We start from the raw sequence: 19,191 nt of genomic DNA on the forward strand, positions 1-19,191 counted from the left end.
ATTTTTAGATAGAATGTATGATGAAAAGTTAGTAAAAACCATTAGGGCACAAGTATTGAAAGATGTAGAAGCTTCAAATCTAATGATAGATGATAATTTTAAGTATGAGATAGGTAATAAGAACATTTCTTATTCCTCAGGAAAGCTGAGTTTTACTACAACCTATACTAATGACAGTTTTAATATTAGGAAAATAATTAATAATAATTGGAAAGTTCTAATGATAGATGATTTTACACAACAACTAGTAGGTAAAGTACCTCATTTTACGTATAGGAATAATAAAAACCTTAAAGGATTACTTTGTGATAAACCTAGTGACACTAAATCAAAGTCAGGGGAAAAAGTAGGTACGTATCCATGCAATCAATGCAACTATTGTAAGTTTGTCACTAGAGAACAAGTATATATACATCCAGAAACCAAATATATTTTTAAGCCAAGATTTTTAGCTACCTGTGATAGCTCAGGACTGATCTACTTAGCTACTTGTGAACAATGTCCAGCATTTTATGTAGGTCTAACCAAACGCAAGTTAAAAACAGAGTTTATAACCACATCTATGACATAAAGAAATTAAATGCTTTAGCCAAGCACGTACAATGTTTTCCAAATCATTCCTTTGTATTTAGGGTACTTGAAGTAGTAGAACCAAACAGTAGAGGTGGAGATTATATAAATATGCTAGAGCTCAAAGAATTGAAATGGATACTAAGACTAAAGGGGCATTACTCCCCAGGTTTGAATCTTTATATTTCCATTAAACCGTACCTCAATGCACGAAGATGATTATTTATGACTTTTAGGACATCACATTTTCCTATAATGAGTAAATTTTACATGATGTACAGATTTTAATCCCAAGAATTTTACCTACTTATTAGTAGATTCATACTTTGTCAATTTGATCTACTTATTAATATGATTCCATTTTATTTTTTATTTTTTATTTTCCATGTATATAATTATTATAATAAAATTGATGCATATATATATATTTTATATTTTATTCAATTGTTTTAATAATATTCGCACTAATGTATATATACCTATCTATATCAGTATTTATATTTATACACATTTATTCCTTTTTAAACTTGCATTTATTTGCTACCTACATATTTGCACTACTTTTGTATTCTATTGATACATACCCTATAAGCTAAATACACATACCATATTGCTTTATGAGTCAATAGCTATCTTAGCCTATATATGAACTCATTTTTTCTATGCACATGCTTTTATAGAATGTGTCCCTTTAAACTGAAGTTTTAATTGTCTTATCAATTTGCCTATTATGTCTAATTGTTAATAAATAATTAAGTGTTCAATGTCATTGTATAAAAAGCTGCTATTTTGTTGTAACATTTATGGTCTGAGGAAGCGTACAGGAAGGTACGCGAAAGCGCTTATCAAATAAATTTCCAGTCTTTGTTCAACGAGTCGTGCTGAGTCCGAAGTTTGTTTTTCTACATTATACATCACTTACAATCTTTCTATCCCATTATTGTCAGTTAAACATTATATGGCTCATTCAGTCCTGCCTTCTTTTGCATCAAAGAAAACCATGCTTTGAAATGACAAATGCATTAAAAATAATAAATAAAACACATTGCATCAAAATCCTGCAACTTCCTACCTGCAAGCAACCATAGAGCTTTCACTGAAACTAGGGCTGCTTGTTTCCCCAGAATGATAGCTCTCCCTAATTAAGTCTAATGGTATACAATCTACCAGTATCTGGATTACCTGAAATAAATTAAATTATGGCCTGTAAATTGAAAGTACACTTTGTTTAATTAAACTAAACCCACTTACTATATTTTTTCAGTAACATCCCAATATCCATTTCCAAGTCACTTTACAAGACATTGGCAGTGGTAGACTTGGCATCCTTCAGAACCCCACAGGCCCACTCTAATACATTGTCCATTAAATGTAAATATCCATCCACTGTAAATGGCAAGAAGCTATGTCTTAAAAAATCTACTTCTGGCATGCGTACCCAAGTATTAGGTTTTGAAACAAAGAAACATATTCTCCACAGTGCGTAAGTCTCTGTCTTTAATAATCATCTACTGTTGCAGCACTCCCAACACATAAACACACACATACACACTAAAATCCCCAACATTTAAAAAATGACATTGTGCCCACTTGATGTGCCAGTATTGATGATCCGCCAAAGTTATGCTTACTGTTGTCCAATCTACCACTGCTTAGAACCCACCAATGAAAAAACAGTACTAGGTGCTTTTTTGTTTGTCTGAAAAAACAATACAACTTTATATGCAACAGTCCCACATAGTTGGTCCACTACTGACCCATTAACCCTAGGCTGCTGTCTCATTCTTACTCCTTGGAACTGCATTACCTTGGATGACTACTTTTATTTCCTAAGCAAAAGACACAAATTGGAAGATGAGGCAAAAATCCAGACATTCTTTGAAAATCCATACAGTTAAGAGGTATGAGTTCATGTTCAATACAACACTCTCCCTGTCAGGAAAGCCACAATTTAATGAAAGTGTACTCTTAATGTATGATATATTTGAGAGCTAACTTGTTTGTGTTCAGTAGGTAGACTGATCATTGTTAGCCTCTTTGTGCATGCATCTCTCTCTGTCATGCACACATGTACACACATACACACACACACACTCTTCTTCTACTTTCACGCGCACAATTCTGCTTTCATGTATGCACTCACTCACTCCGTACTTACCTATTAACACAGGTAATTACTGTCCCTTTCAAAGGCAACAGCAGCAAATCCATACATGAGTCCCTCTTCAGCGAGAACACACACACTGATTGTTCGGCACAAAATAATGGAGTAAACCCACTGACCCTTTTTTGGCTCAAAAACAAAACTAGAAGGGTGCTTTGGCGCATGCGCACACTGACATTAGCGTTACAGGTCACGGGAGCGAAAAACACAAAACAAAAAAAGTGTTTTGGAGTATGCGTACATCCATGTTGCAGTTAGAGGTTGAGGGCCGCATGGAAGAGCTCTGAGGGCCGCAGGTTGGACACGTCTAGTTTATAGATAAGTACTAGGCTAGCTGCTTTTGTAGGCTATTGAAAGCCAAGCCAATTTCCCCTGTCCTTTTTGTTTGTGAGGTAAATGCTTTAACCATTATACCAACTCACAACCCCATGTGAAGGTATAGTGTCTGTGCAAGTGTTTGCAGGTTAGAGTTTGAATAAGGGCTGGGAAGTGGGCACAGTTAGTGTATTTTCTATATGTGCGTGCACGTGTGTGGCTTTGAGTGTGATGGTATTTTATTAAGTTTGTTTGAATGTTTTAAGGTTAGGTCTAGAGTACGGGCTGGGTAAGGTGATTGTTTTTGTGTGTGATGGTGTGTGTGTGTGTGTGTGTGTGTGCTGGTGAATGACTTGTGTAGTGGTACTGTTAGGGAAATGGGTTTTGATAAGGTAATGTACAGGGCTAGGGTTAAGGTTGGCACAGGTAAGGAAGGCTGACAGGTATGAATCAATTATGTATGTCATCCACCTTTGCTGTCTGGACTGTTATTATTTTCCTTCTTATCACATACCCCAAATACTAGATTTTAGCCATACCCAATTTACACATGGTTGGGTTAGCTGTTAAACCAGCTTGTCTTAAGGAATTTAAAGCATCTTGTAGTTTAGCAAACTGACTTTCCCTGTCTTCATTAAAAATAACTGCATCATCAAGGTAAGCTGTTGCATATGTGGTGTGGGGTCTCAGTGTCCTAGTCGTAAGCCTCAGAAATGTTGATGATGCACCATGAACACCCAAAGGCATTTACTTTACATAGAAGTTAGCCATCAGGTGTGGCGAATGCAGTTTTCTTCTTGCAAATAACTGTTAGCAAAGTTCTTTTCTACGTTGGCTGCACATTGAGTAATGTTTAATTTCAGCTCACCCAGTGTGAAAACAAAAACTCATAAGAGAGAGCCAGTGAACTCATTTTGGAGGGTAAATTTCAGTAACAGGCTAGTAAGTGCACTGCCTGAATGCCGGCAAAAAATAAATTAACCTGAAAGAAAATCAACCACAAAAGGTGAGGAAAAAGCACTGAGTGGGAAGAATTCTACAGCTGTTCAACAAAAAGTAGTGCAAGCTCCAGCTCTGGTGCAAGACATGACTTGCAGTAACCTGGAGGAAAAATATAAGTCAAATGTACTCAGAGGTGATTAAAATAAACAAAACACTGATGGAGTATATCAACTGAAATAAGAAAAAGCTGGATAAAATGGAAGAAGGTTTAAACAGATATTCAGATGAGGTGATAAAACTGCAAAATTCAGTGGTCAAAATGAAGAAAAGGCTGGCTGAATATGAGACTGCCCAAGAAGAGATGTTTAATAAAGTAATAGAATTAGAGGACAGAGCACACAGGGAAAACCTGATATTTTTTGCTGTACCATTGAAGTTGGAAGTAACAGACTGTATTAATTTTATGAAATCACAAATAAGCAACTGGACTGCTATTCCACAGCAGGAGCTGTTAATTGAAAGGGCATATGTTATGTACATTCCAAACATGGCCACGAGGAAGCAACCTAGACCTTTAATAGTAAAGATGCAATTTTACCAGCAGAAGGAGTTGATTCTGACAAACCTGTTGCAGAAGACAAAGTACTAAAAGTGGGAGACAGCAGACTATTTTTGGAAAATGATTACTCACTGTACACCAGGCAGAATAGGAGTAAATTTATTCCACTAATCAAGGAATGTTGGGAAGCAGGTGTGAGATTCAAACTGCTGTATCCAGCTATCTTCAGAATATTCTTTCCTGGAGGGACAAAATCATTTTTTGATGCACAATATGCTAAGGAGGTAAAAAAAAGTTTGTCCAATAAGAAATGAGCTAAGAGACTGTGTCATTGAAACCTTTATTTTCCAGTGTTTCAATGGAAAATGCTTGAGAGACAGAAAAAAGCACAAGAGTTGTTCAGAAAACCAAAAAGTTTGATAAAGAAGCAAAGACTGGATTTGGGAGTTGGAGTTAAACAGGAATAAAACCAGCAACTCAGAAATTGACAAATAAATGGTGGATTTAGAGCATTAATTATACTTGTGAAACATGACGGAACAAAAGAAAACTGAAAATATTGTACTTTGCTGACTTTGTTAAAATTGTAGGGTACTCTAAAGCATATGCCCTACTTCATGTCATTAATGTTTGAAAACTAAAATCAGTAACTTGGAAAATGAAAAATGTGGGATTACGTACTTAGGAGAGGGGAAGAGGAAGGAAAGAGTTAACTGTACTTAAACTTTTTTCTAAACAGTAATTAAGTTTTAAAAGAAAGCAAATAAAAAAGAACATTGAATATAATAAAGCTTTCTTCTAGCAAATACATAAATAAATACTTGTAAAAGCAATTCTGTACCTGGTTATTATGTCTTCATGTTGACAATCTGATAAAGAGCAATGAAAACAGAATAATTCTTTCTTTTAATAGCTTTCTTTCAATTGTTAGGACATAATGTTTTCTGTAAGCATTCAAGTGTTTTCTCATTCTGGGAGACCAATAAAGACAAGACAAAACCAGATACCACTTAGTTGAAGCACAGGCTGTACCATGTATCTTAGCATGTTCTTTTAGGTTAACCTAAGTCTCTGAGTGTGGCTGTTGGTTTGGGACAATTGATCCTATTAGGAAGGTAAAACTTCAGTATTTGAAGATGTACATAGTTTTGTATGTTAATATTAAGTTAATAGTTTTTTGGGGTGGATTGTGGGTGTATTTGTTTTTTTTTATTTGAGGGCTTTCAGTAAAACAAAAAGTTTTGTAAGATGTGACATAGGCTGAAATAGATATAACAAGAAGCAACTGTATAAAAAGGATAGTGTGTGCATGTAACACAAAAGCTAGAACTATATATTTAGCAAAAAAGCTGTTACAAATAAAAGATGGGAATAATACATTTTTAACATAATTACTCTTTTGATATTATCTTTAAATGTTAATGGTCTCATAGATGTATACAAAAAAGAAAGAGTAGTGAACCATATTAAAATGCAGAGTGCAAATAGTTGTGCTACAGGAGGCACATTTGGAAAGAATTGAACATGTGAATTTGATAAAGAAAGGATTTCAGGAGTGTTATTCAGCAGAATACATGGGCCAAAGGAAAAGAGGAGTTTTAAATTAATCGGAAGAAGAGCTCCAGTAGTGATAGAAGAGGATAAAAAATAAATAATTGTAGATATGTAGTACTAAAGGGCTACTGGCATGGGAGAAGGATTACACCTGCATGCATTCATTCCACCTAAAACTGCTATAACACAGCTTAAGAAAATTCTGGGAGAAATAGTTTTCAGCAGGGAATATTACTTATAAGTGGGGACTGGAATTTGATTTGCTGCAATGAAGATGTGTCTGGGGGGCCCAGAAGGGAAAACGTAACAAAGGAGGGTAGATTTTGAAAACATTTATGAAAATATTTGGCATAGAAGATGTATCTTCAGTAGTAGGGGTTCAGAGTGAATTTATATGTTATTCCCCAAGATATAAAAACTGTGCTAGGCTAGACAGAATTTAGATTTCATAGGAACAAGTGCATTTAATTAAAAGTTTTAATATACATCCAGTAACTATTTCAGATTACGCGCTAGTAATAACTAAAATAAAAATGCAGGGTAATGAGATAAAAGTGAGACACTGACACTTTCCCACCTATCTGTTGAAAAGAGAGGAATTTAAATAATGGTAGTGGAAATTATTCAAGAGTTATTAGAGAAGACAGAAATTTCTTCTGAAAATATAGCTAGGGAGTGATAAAATTAAAGTGGAGTGTAAAAATAGGGTAGAAATAAAATAAAGAATTATTTCGAGGGACTGACAAATGTTAAAGTGGTGAAGAATTGGGGGAGTCTCACAGAACAAGAAGCAGAGCAATTGCAGAATACTAAGAGGAAAATAGAGGATTACCTCAGTAATATGCATGAGTTTAGAAAGATTTGCTGTTAAGCAATTGTTTTTGTTGATAATGCCAAAGCACAAAAACTTTTAGCACAATAACTCAGGAAATAGAAAGTAGAAAGGGTTGTCACCAAGCTTAGGGAATCTATAACAAGGAAGGTAACAAGAGATCCTATAGAGGAAAGTCTATTAAAAACAGAAAAATATGGAGTTCATAAAAAGGTACAAATGGAAGTGTTTATGGAAGAATTAAATATGTCAAGGTCAGAGTTAGATGAGGCTCAATTACTAATAGGATAGGATGAGATGAGATAAAAATGGTGATCTATAACCAATCAACAGGAAATTCTCCAGGAGTAGATGATATTTCTGTGGAAATTTGGAAGATAAGAGTAGAAAACTGGAAGGTTTTGTTTGGCAGTATTTTAAGAAGAGGAGAAGCACCAGCATCCTGGAAGAAAGTGGTGGTGGCTGTAGTACATAAAGAGGATAAAGACCAATCAGAGCCAGCTTCATACAAGCCCATTTCAAAAGTGTTTATGTCTATAATGGCTGAAAGAATGGCAAAGGTAATGCCAAAACTGACAGAGATGGATCAGTGTGGTTTTGTGGAGGGGAGGCAAACATTTAACAACATTAAGAGAACACTGATCCAAAGGGAAGCTGAATGTAAGAAAATACCACTGTTGTTGGTTGGTCTAAATGCAGAGGAAGAATTTGACAGAGTAGGCTGTGAAGTTATACATTTGCATTCCCTGATTAAATTATAAGGTTAATTAGGTGGATATATGAGGGATTGGAGGTGAAAAATTAAAGTGAGTGGGTTCCTCTCTGATAATTTCTGTATGAGAAGAGGAACCAGGCAGGGTGTCATCTTTCTCCTTTGTTTTTTGTGTTATATTTAGAGCCATTGGCAAAGAAACTAAGATACTCAGAAATTCAAGGATATGATTGGTATGACAGTCAAGAAATGCTAGATGTATTTGCAGATTATACTATTTTATACCTGATAAAACCAGAAAAGGAGATTTCAGTGTTGTGGAACATTTTGAGGCAGTTTCAAATCTTTTCGGGTTGCAAAATTAATGAAGCTAAAACAAAGGCTATAGCTGTAAATTATGTACCCACACACAAATCTGTTCAGCAATATCCATATTTATGGTGATGTGATAAAATGAAGTACTTAGGAATATGGATTAAAAAGAATTCTGGTGTGGCAACTAAAGGTATATGGGAAGAGACTAAACATAAGATAATACAAGAACTGAAAAACTGGAAGCTCTGTTATATGGATATGGATAGCAAGAAACAAGCAGTTAAAATGTTTTAGTCTCTTTAGTTTTAAACACAGGTCAGGCACATTAGTATCAAGCAGAGGAGAAGTTGCAGATATCAATTAATAAAGACTGGAAGGATTTTAGCTGGGAGGCATGCACAGCAATTGTCAAGTGGAATAAACTGATTCTTCCAATTTTTACAAGGCATTTTGGGATTACCCAATTTGAAGGGGTATTTCAGAGCTACACAGTTAAGGCTCCTTTGCATAGCACAAGTAGAAACCTATAATTCAAAGTGAAAATCATGATGATAAAACGGGGGAAGCTCAAGAAACATGGAGAGACTGGGATTTTGGATGCAGATCCTTAAGGAGAATAACAATAACCATGTAGGATATTATATTCATAAAGTAGCAGAAAGTATTGTAAAAGCTAAGCCAACACAGGAATGGAGAAAAGAGATTCTGTAGATAGGGATGACTGCAATTAGGAATACAAACAATAGGCAAGGGGGGAGGAATTTATTGGAGAAAACTGGTAAAAGAACCAATGTACTGGGAGCAAATAATTAGAGGGGGAAAGGTAATAGAATGGGAAGAGGCCAAGAATTTATCTTGACTGCAGGATAGAGATTGCCTTTCCTGTCAACGATTATTATCAGAGTATAGGCAAAGGGGAAGAAATAGAGGGGTCCTAAGTGAAAGACCAGCACTGGTAGTTTTTAGTAGAATCTAGAACAGAAGCTGCAATTAAAAAAAGGAATAATTAGTAGAGCATACAAAATATTGCGTGATAACTGTAAGAATCAATCAGTGCAGGTTAGAATGGACTGGGAAAAGAGACTGGATAAGCAGTTCACAAAGAAACAATGGGGGATATATGTATGTCTTCCAAATATGCACAAAGTCTAGAAGATTTAGGATCTTTGCTTGGAAGTGCTTACATAAATATTTTTATACCCCAACTAGAATCAAAGAATTTTGCGTCAGCTTAACAACAAATGTTGGAGGTGTGATGGGGAAGAGGTAACTGGAAACATATTTTCTGGGAATGTAATGAACTGGCAGACTTTAAAGATTCCATTCTGACTGCTCTGTCAGAGTTACTGGGTGAGCAAATTGGTGTAATTAAGGAAATTATTTTTTGTGCTATGATACAGAATTGGAATTGCCTAGGTATATTAAGGCCTTGCTGAGTCTAATTGTTGTGGCTGCCAAAAAAAAGCATTTATTAGAAAATGGAAGAAGTAGTGAATGTAGTAAGAGATAAAACAACTGGAATTTGGATCTTTAGAGAAGGGTAGGAACAAATTACAAAGGAAAAATGGGAACTGCGTGAAGAATACATGCAAAGGAGAAATGAGGGTTAAAAGAAGACAGGGTTTGAATAAGGTATGTAATGTTTGACTGGTGATGACTGGATAGATTATATGTGTAATGTTTGCAACTACAATTATGTAAATATGGTTTGTTTTGATTTATATAAATGTATGATTGCTTATGTCATACATGATAATTTAGTAAAGATATTTCTTGTTTAAAAAATAAATAAATAACTGTTAGTGAAGTTTAGCAGTGACAGAAATCTAGTCTTACCTAGCTTTTCAATTAATTTATCCACTCCAAGTAGGGTAGGAAGCAAATTAGCAAATGCTTTTCAGTTTTCTAAAGTCATTTCAAAGTGTTGTAGTCCCATCTGGCTTGGGAACCAGGATAACAGACCTGTTCGTCTAACTGTGGCTCCTTTGTGACCCACAGCTTAAGCATCTCCTGTGTTAACTCCTTTGTCACTTACTGTAGTGATTTTGGTATTAAGTAGGGTTTTATATGTGCTTTTCACCAATATCGTGTTGAGGTAAATTACTTAAGTATACTAACTCCATGGTCACAGCGGTGGTGGTGCTGTGGTAGCATTGTCGCCTCACAGTAAGACGTTGTCCTGTTCGATTCTCAGCTAAAGCGTCTTCTGTGTGGTGACATGTGTGAATGGGCCTACCTTCATTGAAGATTGTGCGTCAGGGCTGGCAACTCGGCATGTAAAAATCTACTGCCAATCATTAGTGGACCGGAGTTCTGCTGTGGTGACCCCTAACCAGGAAAAGCCAAAAGACACAACAACTAACTCCATGGTCACACACCTGCAGAGAAAAGGGGGAAAAAAAGGACAGTGAGTCACTATTGGAGCTCAGACACAAACCACACTAAGTGATTGCCTATAAACATCTACAATTTTCTATGAATTTTGATTTAGTGAAATGTGAATTCATTGAAATGTACTGCTATTGTGTGTGTGTGTGTGTGTGTGTGTGTGTGTGTGTGTGTGTGTGTGTGTGTGTGTGTGTGTGTGTGTGTGTAAAAATATATATATATATGTGTGTGTGTGTGTGTGTGTGTGTGTGTGTGTGTGTGTATAATATTTTATATAAGGAACTCTTGATGTAAAGAAAAAAAAACAGTATTGCTTTCAAAAAAGCACAAATCCTCAAATTCCGTGTGAAAACAACACTGACTAGCAAAACACACAAAAAAAACAAACCAAAACAATTATTTTTTCCTATGTTGGGACAAGTACTGTACCCCCAAACTTATATGTATCAACTGCACAGTAGAACAAACATGGAGAAAAGACAAATAGCCTCTAGGAACAAAAGCACTGCTTGTGCAGATTCAAATACTGCATCAGCAGTACAGTCCCCTCATGACATACGAAAACACAGATAACATAACTCACAAACACACACGCATGCTTACACACACACTTCATCAACTAAACCTACAAATACAGTAGTCAACAACAGCTTTATCAACATATTAAAGAGTCCACATTTCCCTCATTTGATATTTACCAGCATGAAACAGTCAGCATAGATTCACTTTATAATTCTGAAATACCGAATTTCAGTATTTCGAAATCATAAAGTTGAAGGTCCATAATCCCGAAAGCACAAAATCGCAAAACACACAATCACGAACACATACACACCATACAACACATGCATCGTCCAACCCACACTACAACAAACAAAACAAACTCAAAAACACAAACATTCACTACATGTAGCTGTGCCCCCCACACACCCCTACTTATATATACTAACTCCGAGATCGCAAAAACAGACACAAAAAGGAAATACACACCCACACATTTCACAGTCCCTTGCACACACACAAACATCACACATATACATACATCAACACATCCAACACTTACACACATTCAGACACACTCAAACTCCCACACAAAACCCTTACAAAACACTCTTACCTTCAATTGCACCTACATCCATACATGACATGAACCACAATACACTCCCAACACCGCACGCCACGTACCATAAGCCATAACCACGAATTTGAGATATTTGAATTTGCGATTATCCACTTTCGCGATTTTGATTCTTCGACTTTATGATATAGAAATACTGAAATTCTGTATTTCAGTATTTCGAAATTATAAAGTGAACCTATATATATATATATATATATATATATATATATATATATATGTATATATATGTATATATATATATATATATATATATATATATATATATATATATATATGAAGTTTAGACAAGGGCGGTATTATCCCACAATTTCACAGTAAGGTTGGGTGCCTGGCTTTCTACAAGAATTCACATTCTAAACACTGTTTGTGATACACTACCTAAACATGTAGCTCTGGATTTCTTTAAAGCTTAATATGTAACAAATGCAAGTGTGTGTGAACATAACAATTTGTAAAGTTATACAATATTCAGTTTCTGCACATAATGGCTATTTTATTTCTCTGTAGGTGTCCACATCTTATCTGTACTGGTATGATACTGCCTCAAGAAGTCAATAAACATATATTATGTCCTGATTATGACCATTTACTGTCTGCAGGGATAAGATGCTGCCACCAAAGTAGAAGCTATGTACTGACAAGGTCAACATGACTTAGCCAGTTTAACTACTCTGCAGAATGTTAGCTGTTAAGGGAGGAGTACAATCCTTTGATCCAGTATGCTTCTGAGGGTACAAGTACAAGTCACTGAAGTTCTTACTGAGATATTCCAAGTCATGTTTGGGATACTAATTGCAGTGCGTAAGCACCAAATGCAAGCTTGAACAGTTATAAAATCACTAAAAGCCCGTCCTTTGGATGAGATGTTAAACCGATGCTCCATTTTCTTGAGTTGGTGGTAGCTCAAGTTGATGTTAAAGATCCCATGGCACTTATCGGAAAGAGTAATGGAAGTTCCCAGATGCCCTGGCCAAATTTCCCCTAGTAATATAAATAACACCTCAGGTCTCCCCTGAAAACAGGGACTAACCCGGTCAACAAAAGATAAATAAGTAAGTTTCACTATTTTCAATGTTGTATTATGTTAATTTTCTGTACAGTTGAGTTTTTCACTGTTTTTTTTCAAGCCTGACTATATCACTTGTATTTAAGATAAAAGATCTGTTATGGATTTTTATAGTTGATCGTATTGATTTTTGTTGATATTTTCCTGTAGTTTGTGCTGAGGGTGTAATTGTTCTGTTATAACTAATCGGTCACTGCTCATTAAAGCTGGGTGCAATTCAGATGACCATTTGATTATGTGACCCAGATAATAATATCAAGTATGATTTTACTGCTTGTGGGCTTATTGGTCAAGTGGTTTATATTTTGGTCTATAACAAAACTAGTCCAACTGTTTTACTAGTGCTGGGTGGGAAACAGAAAACATGTCCATATCTTATTATTGTTAAGTCTATGTCTTAAGTGAATTCTACACACTTATCTATAAAAGTTGTATGTTCTGTTACTGTAAACATTCCACCCCAAAAATCCCAGTGCTAAACAACAAAAAATGACTAATCCCAAAAAAAAAATGACTAATTCAAATTTGCAAATAGCCAAGTCCTTTTGGGTAGAATGTGAATCTTGGGTGCATTTTATTTACATGGTAGCTAATAATAATTCTTTAAAATGTTTGCTAAAAGTTGTCCGTGAATAAGCCAATCCTGTGAGAAGAGGGTTAAAGTCTGGACAGTGAGCCTCTGATATCTGCCAAGATGATGCCTCCCCCAGACAAGACTTCCCCTGGGAATCTGAAAGGATGTTAATCCCCCATGCCAGGGAGTTGGGGCAGGTTTACAACTGGGGAAACTTGATGGTCAGTGGGCAGAGTAGGCAAAAATACAGAGAACAAAAAAAACTGTCAGTAGAGTGATTGAGGTACTGCATTCTATACACAGGTGCCAAATACAGGCTTGCACAGTCAGTTCATTGTGATATTTTGCCAACATTGTATTATATTTTATTTCTGTAAGGAGTGGTTATATTACTTATTCTCAATGTAGAGAATGTAGTATGCATCCAAAACATATCTATAGTGAGTTAATGTTATATCTACCTCTATAAATCAAATGGCAGATGCCACTACCAAAAAAGCATTGTAATGAAAAGGGTGAACTGTCCCATTCAAATTCAGCTCTGAACCGTGTGTGAGTTGCTAAGGATGTTTGGTTAGCACTTGTTGCACTATATAACAAAATGTCCATGTATATTTCCTTGAATCTTTTAATAACATTTAATAACTGTCAAATGGTGACTGGAATATTGTCATATACTGATTAGGTACTGATTAAAGGCATACACAGGCATTTCTGCCAAGCTGTATTAGTTGTAGTTTTTGTAAGGAGTGGGGATATGAATCATGCTCAGCGTGGAGAATTTCATGCATGTCCAAAATATAAATCATCATGTAGTTCAAAATCTCCCAGAGTTGCTAATCTACAGATGAATAAAACACCAGGCAAAAGATGACTAAATTAAGCTGGCATTACATGAGAAGTACAAATCATATACTGTGTGTGTGTGTGTGTGTGTGTGTGTGTGTGTGTGTGTGTGTGTGTGTGTGTGTGTGTGTGTGTGTGTGTGTTTCCCCTATAAAACAGATTTTGTGTCACTGCAGGTAGGCAGGTCTGAAATGTAGACAAATATATAATGGATCCCACCAAATACAGACACACCTAAAGTAGCACACACATCAGGAATATGAAACTGTGTGCATGTCTTTATGCCTTAAATCACTAGTTACCATCGAAAACTAAATATGATGCATTCCCTGAGTATTTTTTCTATAAAATTTCAGACTGTTTCAGAGATAGCATTGTGTATTGGTAGGTATAGAATAGAATACGTCATTCCAAGGACTGAGCGTGCATATAAATAGGCAGCATGTGCTAGGTTCAGTGCCATTTTGTGAGTGTAGCCAGAGAGTGAGCATGTATGAGTGTAATAGCTAGTTTGTTTTGAAGTTTACCTAAGTTAAAGTTATTAAGCCTCAATCCTGATGTGTTTGTACATAATAAAGCTAGTTCAACAGAACCACAGCGTCTCGCCTATTGTATCCTGACTAGACAAGCGACAGTAGGGACTGCCAATAAACCCACAAAGTCACTAGATGACTCAACTTTGTGGCATTTGTACATTTATACATATGAAATGTTCCAATTTACATGTCTTTATTGTGTTTCTATAGCATTAAAAAATACTAAAAAAATCTTGGCAAGGGGCAACATTGTAGTGTAGTGGTTACACTGCTGCCCCTTATTGCTTCATTCTCTGGTTTAGTTTTCAGCTGTGTTGAATTCTGTGCAATCTATGAGTCCTGCTTGTGGTCATATGGGTTTTTCTGGGTGATCTGATTTCCTCACACAACCCAAATTCATGCATTATTTGAGTAGATGATCTTTCATATTGCCTGTTGGTGTGAGTATGAGATATGTGTGTGTTTGTGCGCAAAGCACAAGCCAGATTCTGCCAACTTATGCATATGTCATTTTAAAGGTTAAAAGCAAATTATGCTTCCAAAAAAGAGTTGGAGACAAGTCCAGATTAAAATTCACATTTCTGAGTTGCTGTCATTTTGTTGTGTTAAATTTTTTCAAATCACACAGTGTATGGCAGAGTGTTTTGTTCTGAAAATGCTATAAGAACATCTAAAATCATTTTAGAGAATTAATTTGTCATAGCAGTAGTCATGCTAATGTCAGAATGGTCTTTAGAAGTTGAGAAACTGTGACCTTTGTAAAACATTCAGTTTAGAAAAGGTGTACTTTTAGTTGTGTTCAATGTAAGAAATTTAACAGATGCCAGAAACATAAATAGATCCTAGTGTTACAGCAGCTGATCTAAAAAGACCTATATTTCTGGATAAAAGTGAAACTTTCAATCTGTTTAAGTGGTGTGGCAAAACAGTAACATTACAAACACATAGAATGTGCAGCGCCACTCTATATGAAACTAGCAACCCATTCCAGTGATATTTGTAAGCAGCTGCGCAAAGTTTATGGGAATATACCAAAACATTTCAGAGGTTTTTCTCTTATCAAGATAAGAAGCAAAAACTGATAAAACAATATTAGTGGTGTGTTTTCTTGAAAATAGCCTGTCCTAAATTAGTTAAATATTTATTTAGCTTTGTTTCATAGTTTTTGCTTTACTTTTTAGATGTCTTTGTTGTAAGAAATTAGGACAATATATACCTTTTTTTCTGGAATGTAAGTGCTTTTCACAGAAGCCAGGTAACAATTACATAGATTATTTGCATGTACGTCTACATGGAAGAGGATCAGATAAATAAATGTTATTTTTTTGTTGTTTTGAGTTGAAGACCAAGGATGGACAGGCTGACATAAGTCAATCAGTACCATTTGACCCCACCTGGTTCCTTCAGTGTTCAAGTTGCTAATTGAACATGGGTCATCTAGGTGACTGGCAATGTTGCGTCTTTTATGCTACAGAGGTGGACATGATGTTTCACTTTTAACTGCATTAGGTCTTTAATGCCAGTCTGCTTAACTGATACATAATGAAATAAAAGTGGAGTACTAAAGTGTAGCTTGATGAGTAAGTGACGAATTATTGAGACGATAATAGAAAATTGTGACCAACGGAGTTGAGGCAGGCATTTCAGAGTAGATTTGTGGAGTATCTCAGTATTTTTCATGGGTCTCGTCCTCCTGAATGATAGTAGAACACTTCCTATAAATTGAGCTGACTGAAGAAGGATGTGTGAAGGTCAGAACTGGCAAAAGAAAATAAAAAAATATTACAATAAAACAAAGTAGTCCTCCATAACTATATATAATGTGCTTTTAGGTCCGTCAGTGTCAGAATTGGTGTATGTTATCAGTAGGGTGTAGGAGATATATGTCTAGGTTTTGGGACTTAGCACCCAGTGCCACACTGCTCTTGCTTGCAGAAGCTGGGATTTTGAGAATATCCTACCCTTCCTTTCTGTCATGCAACTGTCAACAGCAAAGTCATGTTCACATAATTGACTGTTAATGTAGTGTTGTACACCCTTGCTGAGTCTATTCTTTAGTGATATTAGAAATCCACAGAAACCATGCATCTTTGCATGGGACATAAAATAATAAGGAATGGTAGATTAGAAAAAGAATAAAGAGAGTTGTAGTAGCATATCTTAATTTTGATTATCACTTGTGTAAATGTCACTGAGCGTGAAAGTATACTCTTACCAAATGTGATCAGTTGTAGGTAAATCCTTCTTCCTTTGCAGTGCTGTAACTTCAGAACATATTATATTATGTTATTGAAGAGGATGAAGCCATTGTATGTCTATATTCGGAGACTTTGGCTCCATATGAACTCTGTGTGAATACTGCTTTCATGTTCCCCCAAATTCAAGCAGAATATGAACTTTCGACATGCACAATTGGGGTATGGATTTAAGAGATAACACTCATACACGCATGCACACAGTACAAAGTAATACATTTGCTGAGAATACGAATCTAAAACTAAAAGTAATGAGACTGATCTGAAGTCATAATCCATAACCTCAATTTTCTTGATCAGTTCAGGTCAATAAGACATCTAGCAAGGCCAGTCTTTGTAGAAATTGCAGACAAGAAGCTGTGCAGAAATGCAAATAACTGGATTATGGAGAGGATAATACTGTAGACCTAGGAATATTTTCCACACAAGACAGTAGGAGAGTACAATAAGGGTCCAGAAAAAATTATAGTAATTGTAGTTATTTGGCATATGACCAATACTGAACTTTAAGAATGATTTAGAAAAAAATAAGTATTCTGCATTAATATTTTTATGTCAGTATTCTGATGAATGTAAGGAAATGAGTTTTGGTTCCCTTTCTAATTTATGTCACTGTTTCTGTAGCTGTTTTAATCTGCTGTATGCAGACATTAAAAGTAAACAATCAAAACAGATTTCTGATATCTTAATGAGTTTGTTTTAAATATGCACTCTAAGCTGATACATCTAATTTACTGTAAGATGTAAAAATAAACTGTGCCAAAATATGCGGTTTCAGATTAAATGTTATTGTTACTTTCCATGACATTACAATTGTAACTTCTCCCAGCAAACTATTCACTGATTGTTATGTATTCTTTTACTGCAGATGTTGACTCGAAGTGGTTACATGCTTTAAAAATTCGTCAGATGCTCACACAGCGGTCAGCACAGCGTCCTGTTATTTCACCTCCTACCCAAAGTACTACCAGTACAGCAAATCTGTCTCATATTTTATCATACAACAGTAACAGAGACACATACGCAGCAGCTCTAAGAAAACCTCGTGTGAACAGCTATCAGTTAACATCTGTAAATTCATCTAGAAGTTCTTCCCCCACATTGCTGTCAGTCGGTGGCAAATTGTCTTCAATACATTTAAATTCTAAAGGAAGCAGTCCATCTAGTACAACATCTGAGAGTGCATCTGAAAGAGAGAGAGCTGTTACAATAAACAAGACACCTGGACATTATGCTGGTGATTATCGAGATAGAACTGTAAGAAGAGGTGGAGGAAAAAGCCTTCGGCTTACACCTGATAACAAGCAAATGGAAAAATCCACCAGAAACTTTCAATCCTGGCGTGGTCAGCCAAATGACCAGGACAGAAAAGCAAAGGCAGTTCATAGGATTATACCAGGGATGGTTTTTACTAATGATAATCCACCAGACAGCAAAGCAGATGGCAGTAAAGCTAATGAAGGTGGGTGGATTAAAGTTGAACGTCATAAAAAATCACAAAGACAAGATCAGACTAAACCATCTAGAGGAAGACCAAAGGGAAGTGGTCGTGGAAGGCGATGATTTCAGCACATAGTTTCAGTTAAATAACAACACTTTAATAAAGATTCAAATCAGGGAACAGTGCCAAGTCTAATAGCATAACAATGAACAGAATAAGGAGAAGAAAGAAACTTTTCTTTACTTCACTCTTTCATGGAGTGTCACTTTACATGTACCCCTTATTCTTACTGTTTCATTACCTCTAAGGTAGCAGTACTTCAGGATATGTATTTAAGTAAAAAACAAAAGTAAGGGTAACTGTGTTTTTAATTTCTCATGTGTAAGGTCAGTACTGTGTCATATCAGTCCCAATTTAAAAGCCTAATGTTTTGCTACTGAATTCCTTTCCTGTGTAAAATAAATTTTCACATTTTTCCGCTACCCACCCTTCTCATTAGTGTAACTTCTGGTGTTCCTTGTCAGCACTAAGAGATGCTCCCTTTGCATTTAAAAGTACTTAAGCTACATTGAATCATATTAGCCATTATGGGGAGGGTTGGCAGAATGCTTAAAGTTTTTACCTCAACAGATATATAGTACAGGGTTTGATTCTCACCTGTGGTTACTGGCTAAGTTTGTTTTAGTTTGCAGACTAATTGCCTAGTGTTTACCTATGAACCTGTAATATAATTGCAATTGTTTATGACATTAGGTTGAACTGATGAAAACATCCTCATCATATTGATGTACTGTAATGCAGTATAACTTGTTTATCACATCATATTTACCTAATATGCTGTTATAATGCTGACTTTCTAGCCATGTACACCTTGGGTGGCGCTGATAAGTTAGTGAAGGTATCCAATATGACACACCATGAAATACAAAAATATGTAATATATCTTAAGTGTATATAAGAGTATATGATGCAATGCTATAT

General features: G+C 35.6%; 1 protein-coding gene across 1 annotated transcript in view; it reads left to right on the forward strand.

Moving 5' to 3' along the window:
- Positions 1–19,191, forward strand: part of MAP3K20 (mitogen-activated protein kinase kinase kinase 20) — a 1,351,048-nt gene that overhangs the window by 1,330,593 nt on the left and 1,264 nt on the right. The window contains exon 19 of the mRNA XM_044075552.1: positions 17,638–19,191. This exon is cut by the window's right edge and continues 1,264 nt beyond it. Within this exon, the coding sequence (XP_043931487.1) occupies positions 17,638–18,332 (695 nt within the window). The 3' untranslated portion in view covers positions 18,333–19,191. The remainder of the gene's footprint in view (positions 1–17,637) is intronic.

Source organism: Protopterus annectens, chromosome 6.part1 (genome assembly GCF_019279795.1).
Source record: "Protopterus annectens isolate FY-2018-M chromosome 6.part1, PAN1.0, whole genome shotgun sequence".
Lineage (NCBI taxonomy): Eukaryota > Metazoa > Chordata > Ceratodontiformes > Protopteridae > Protopterus > Protopterus annectens.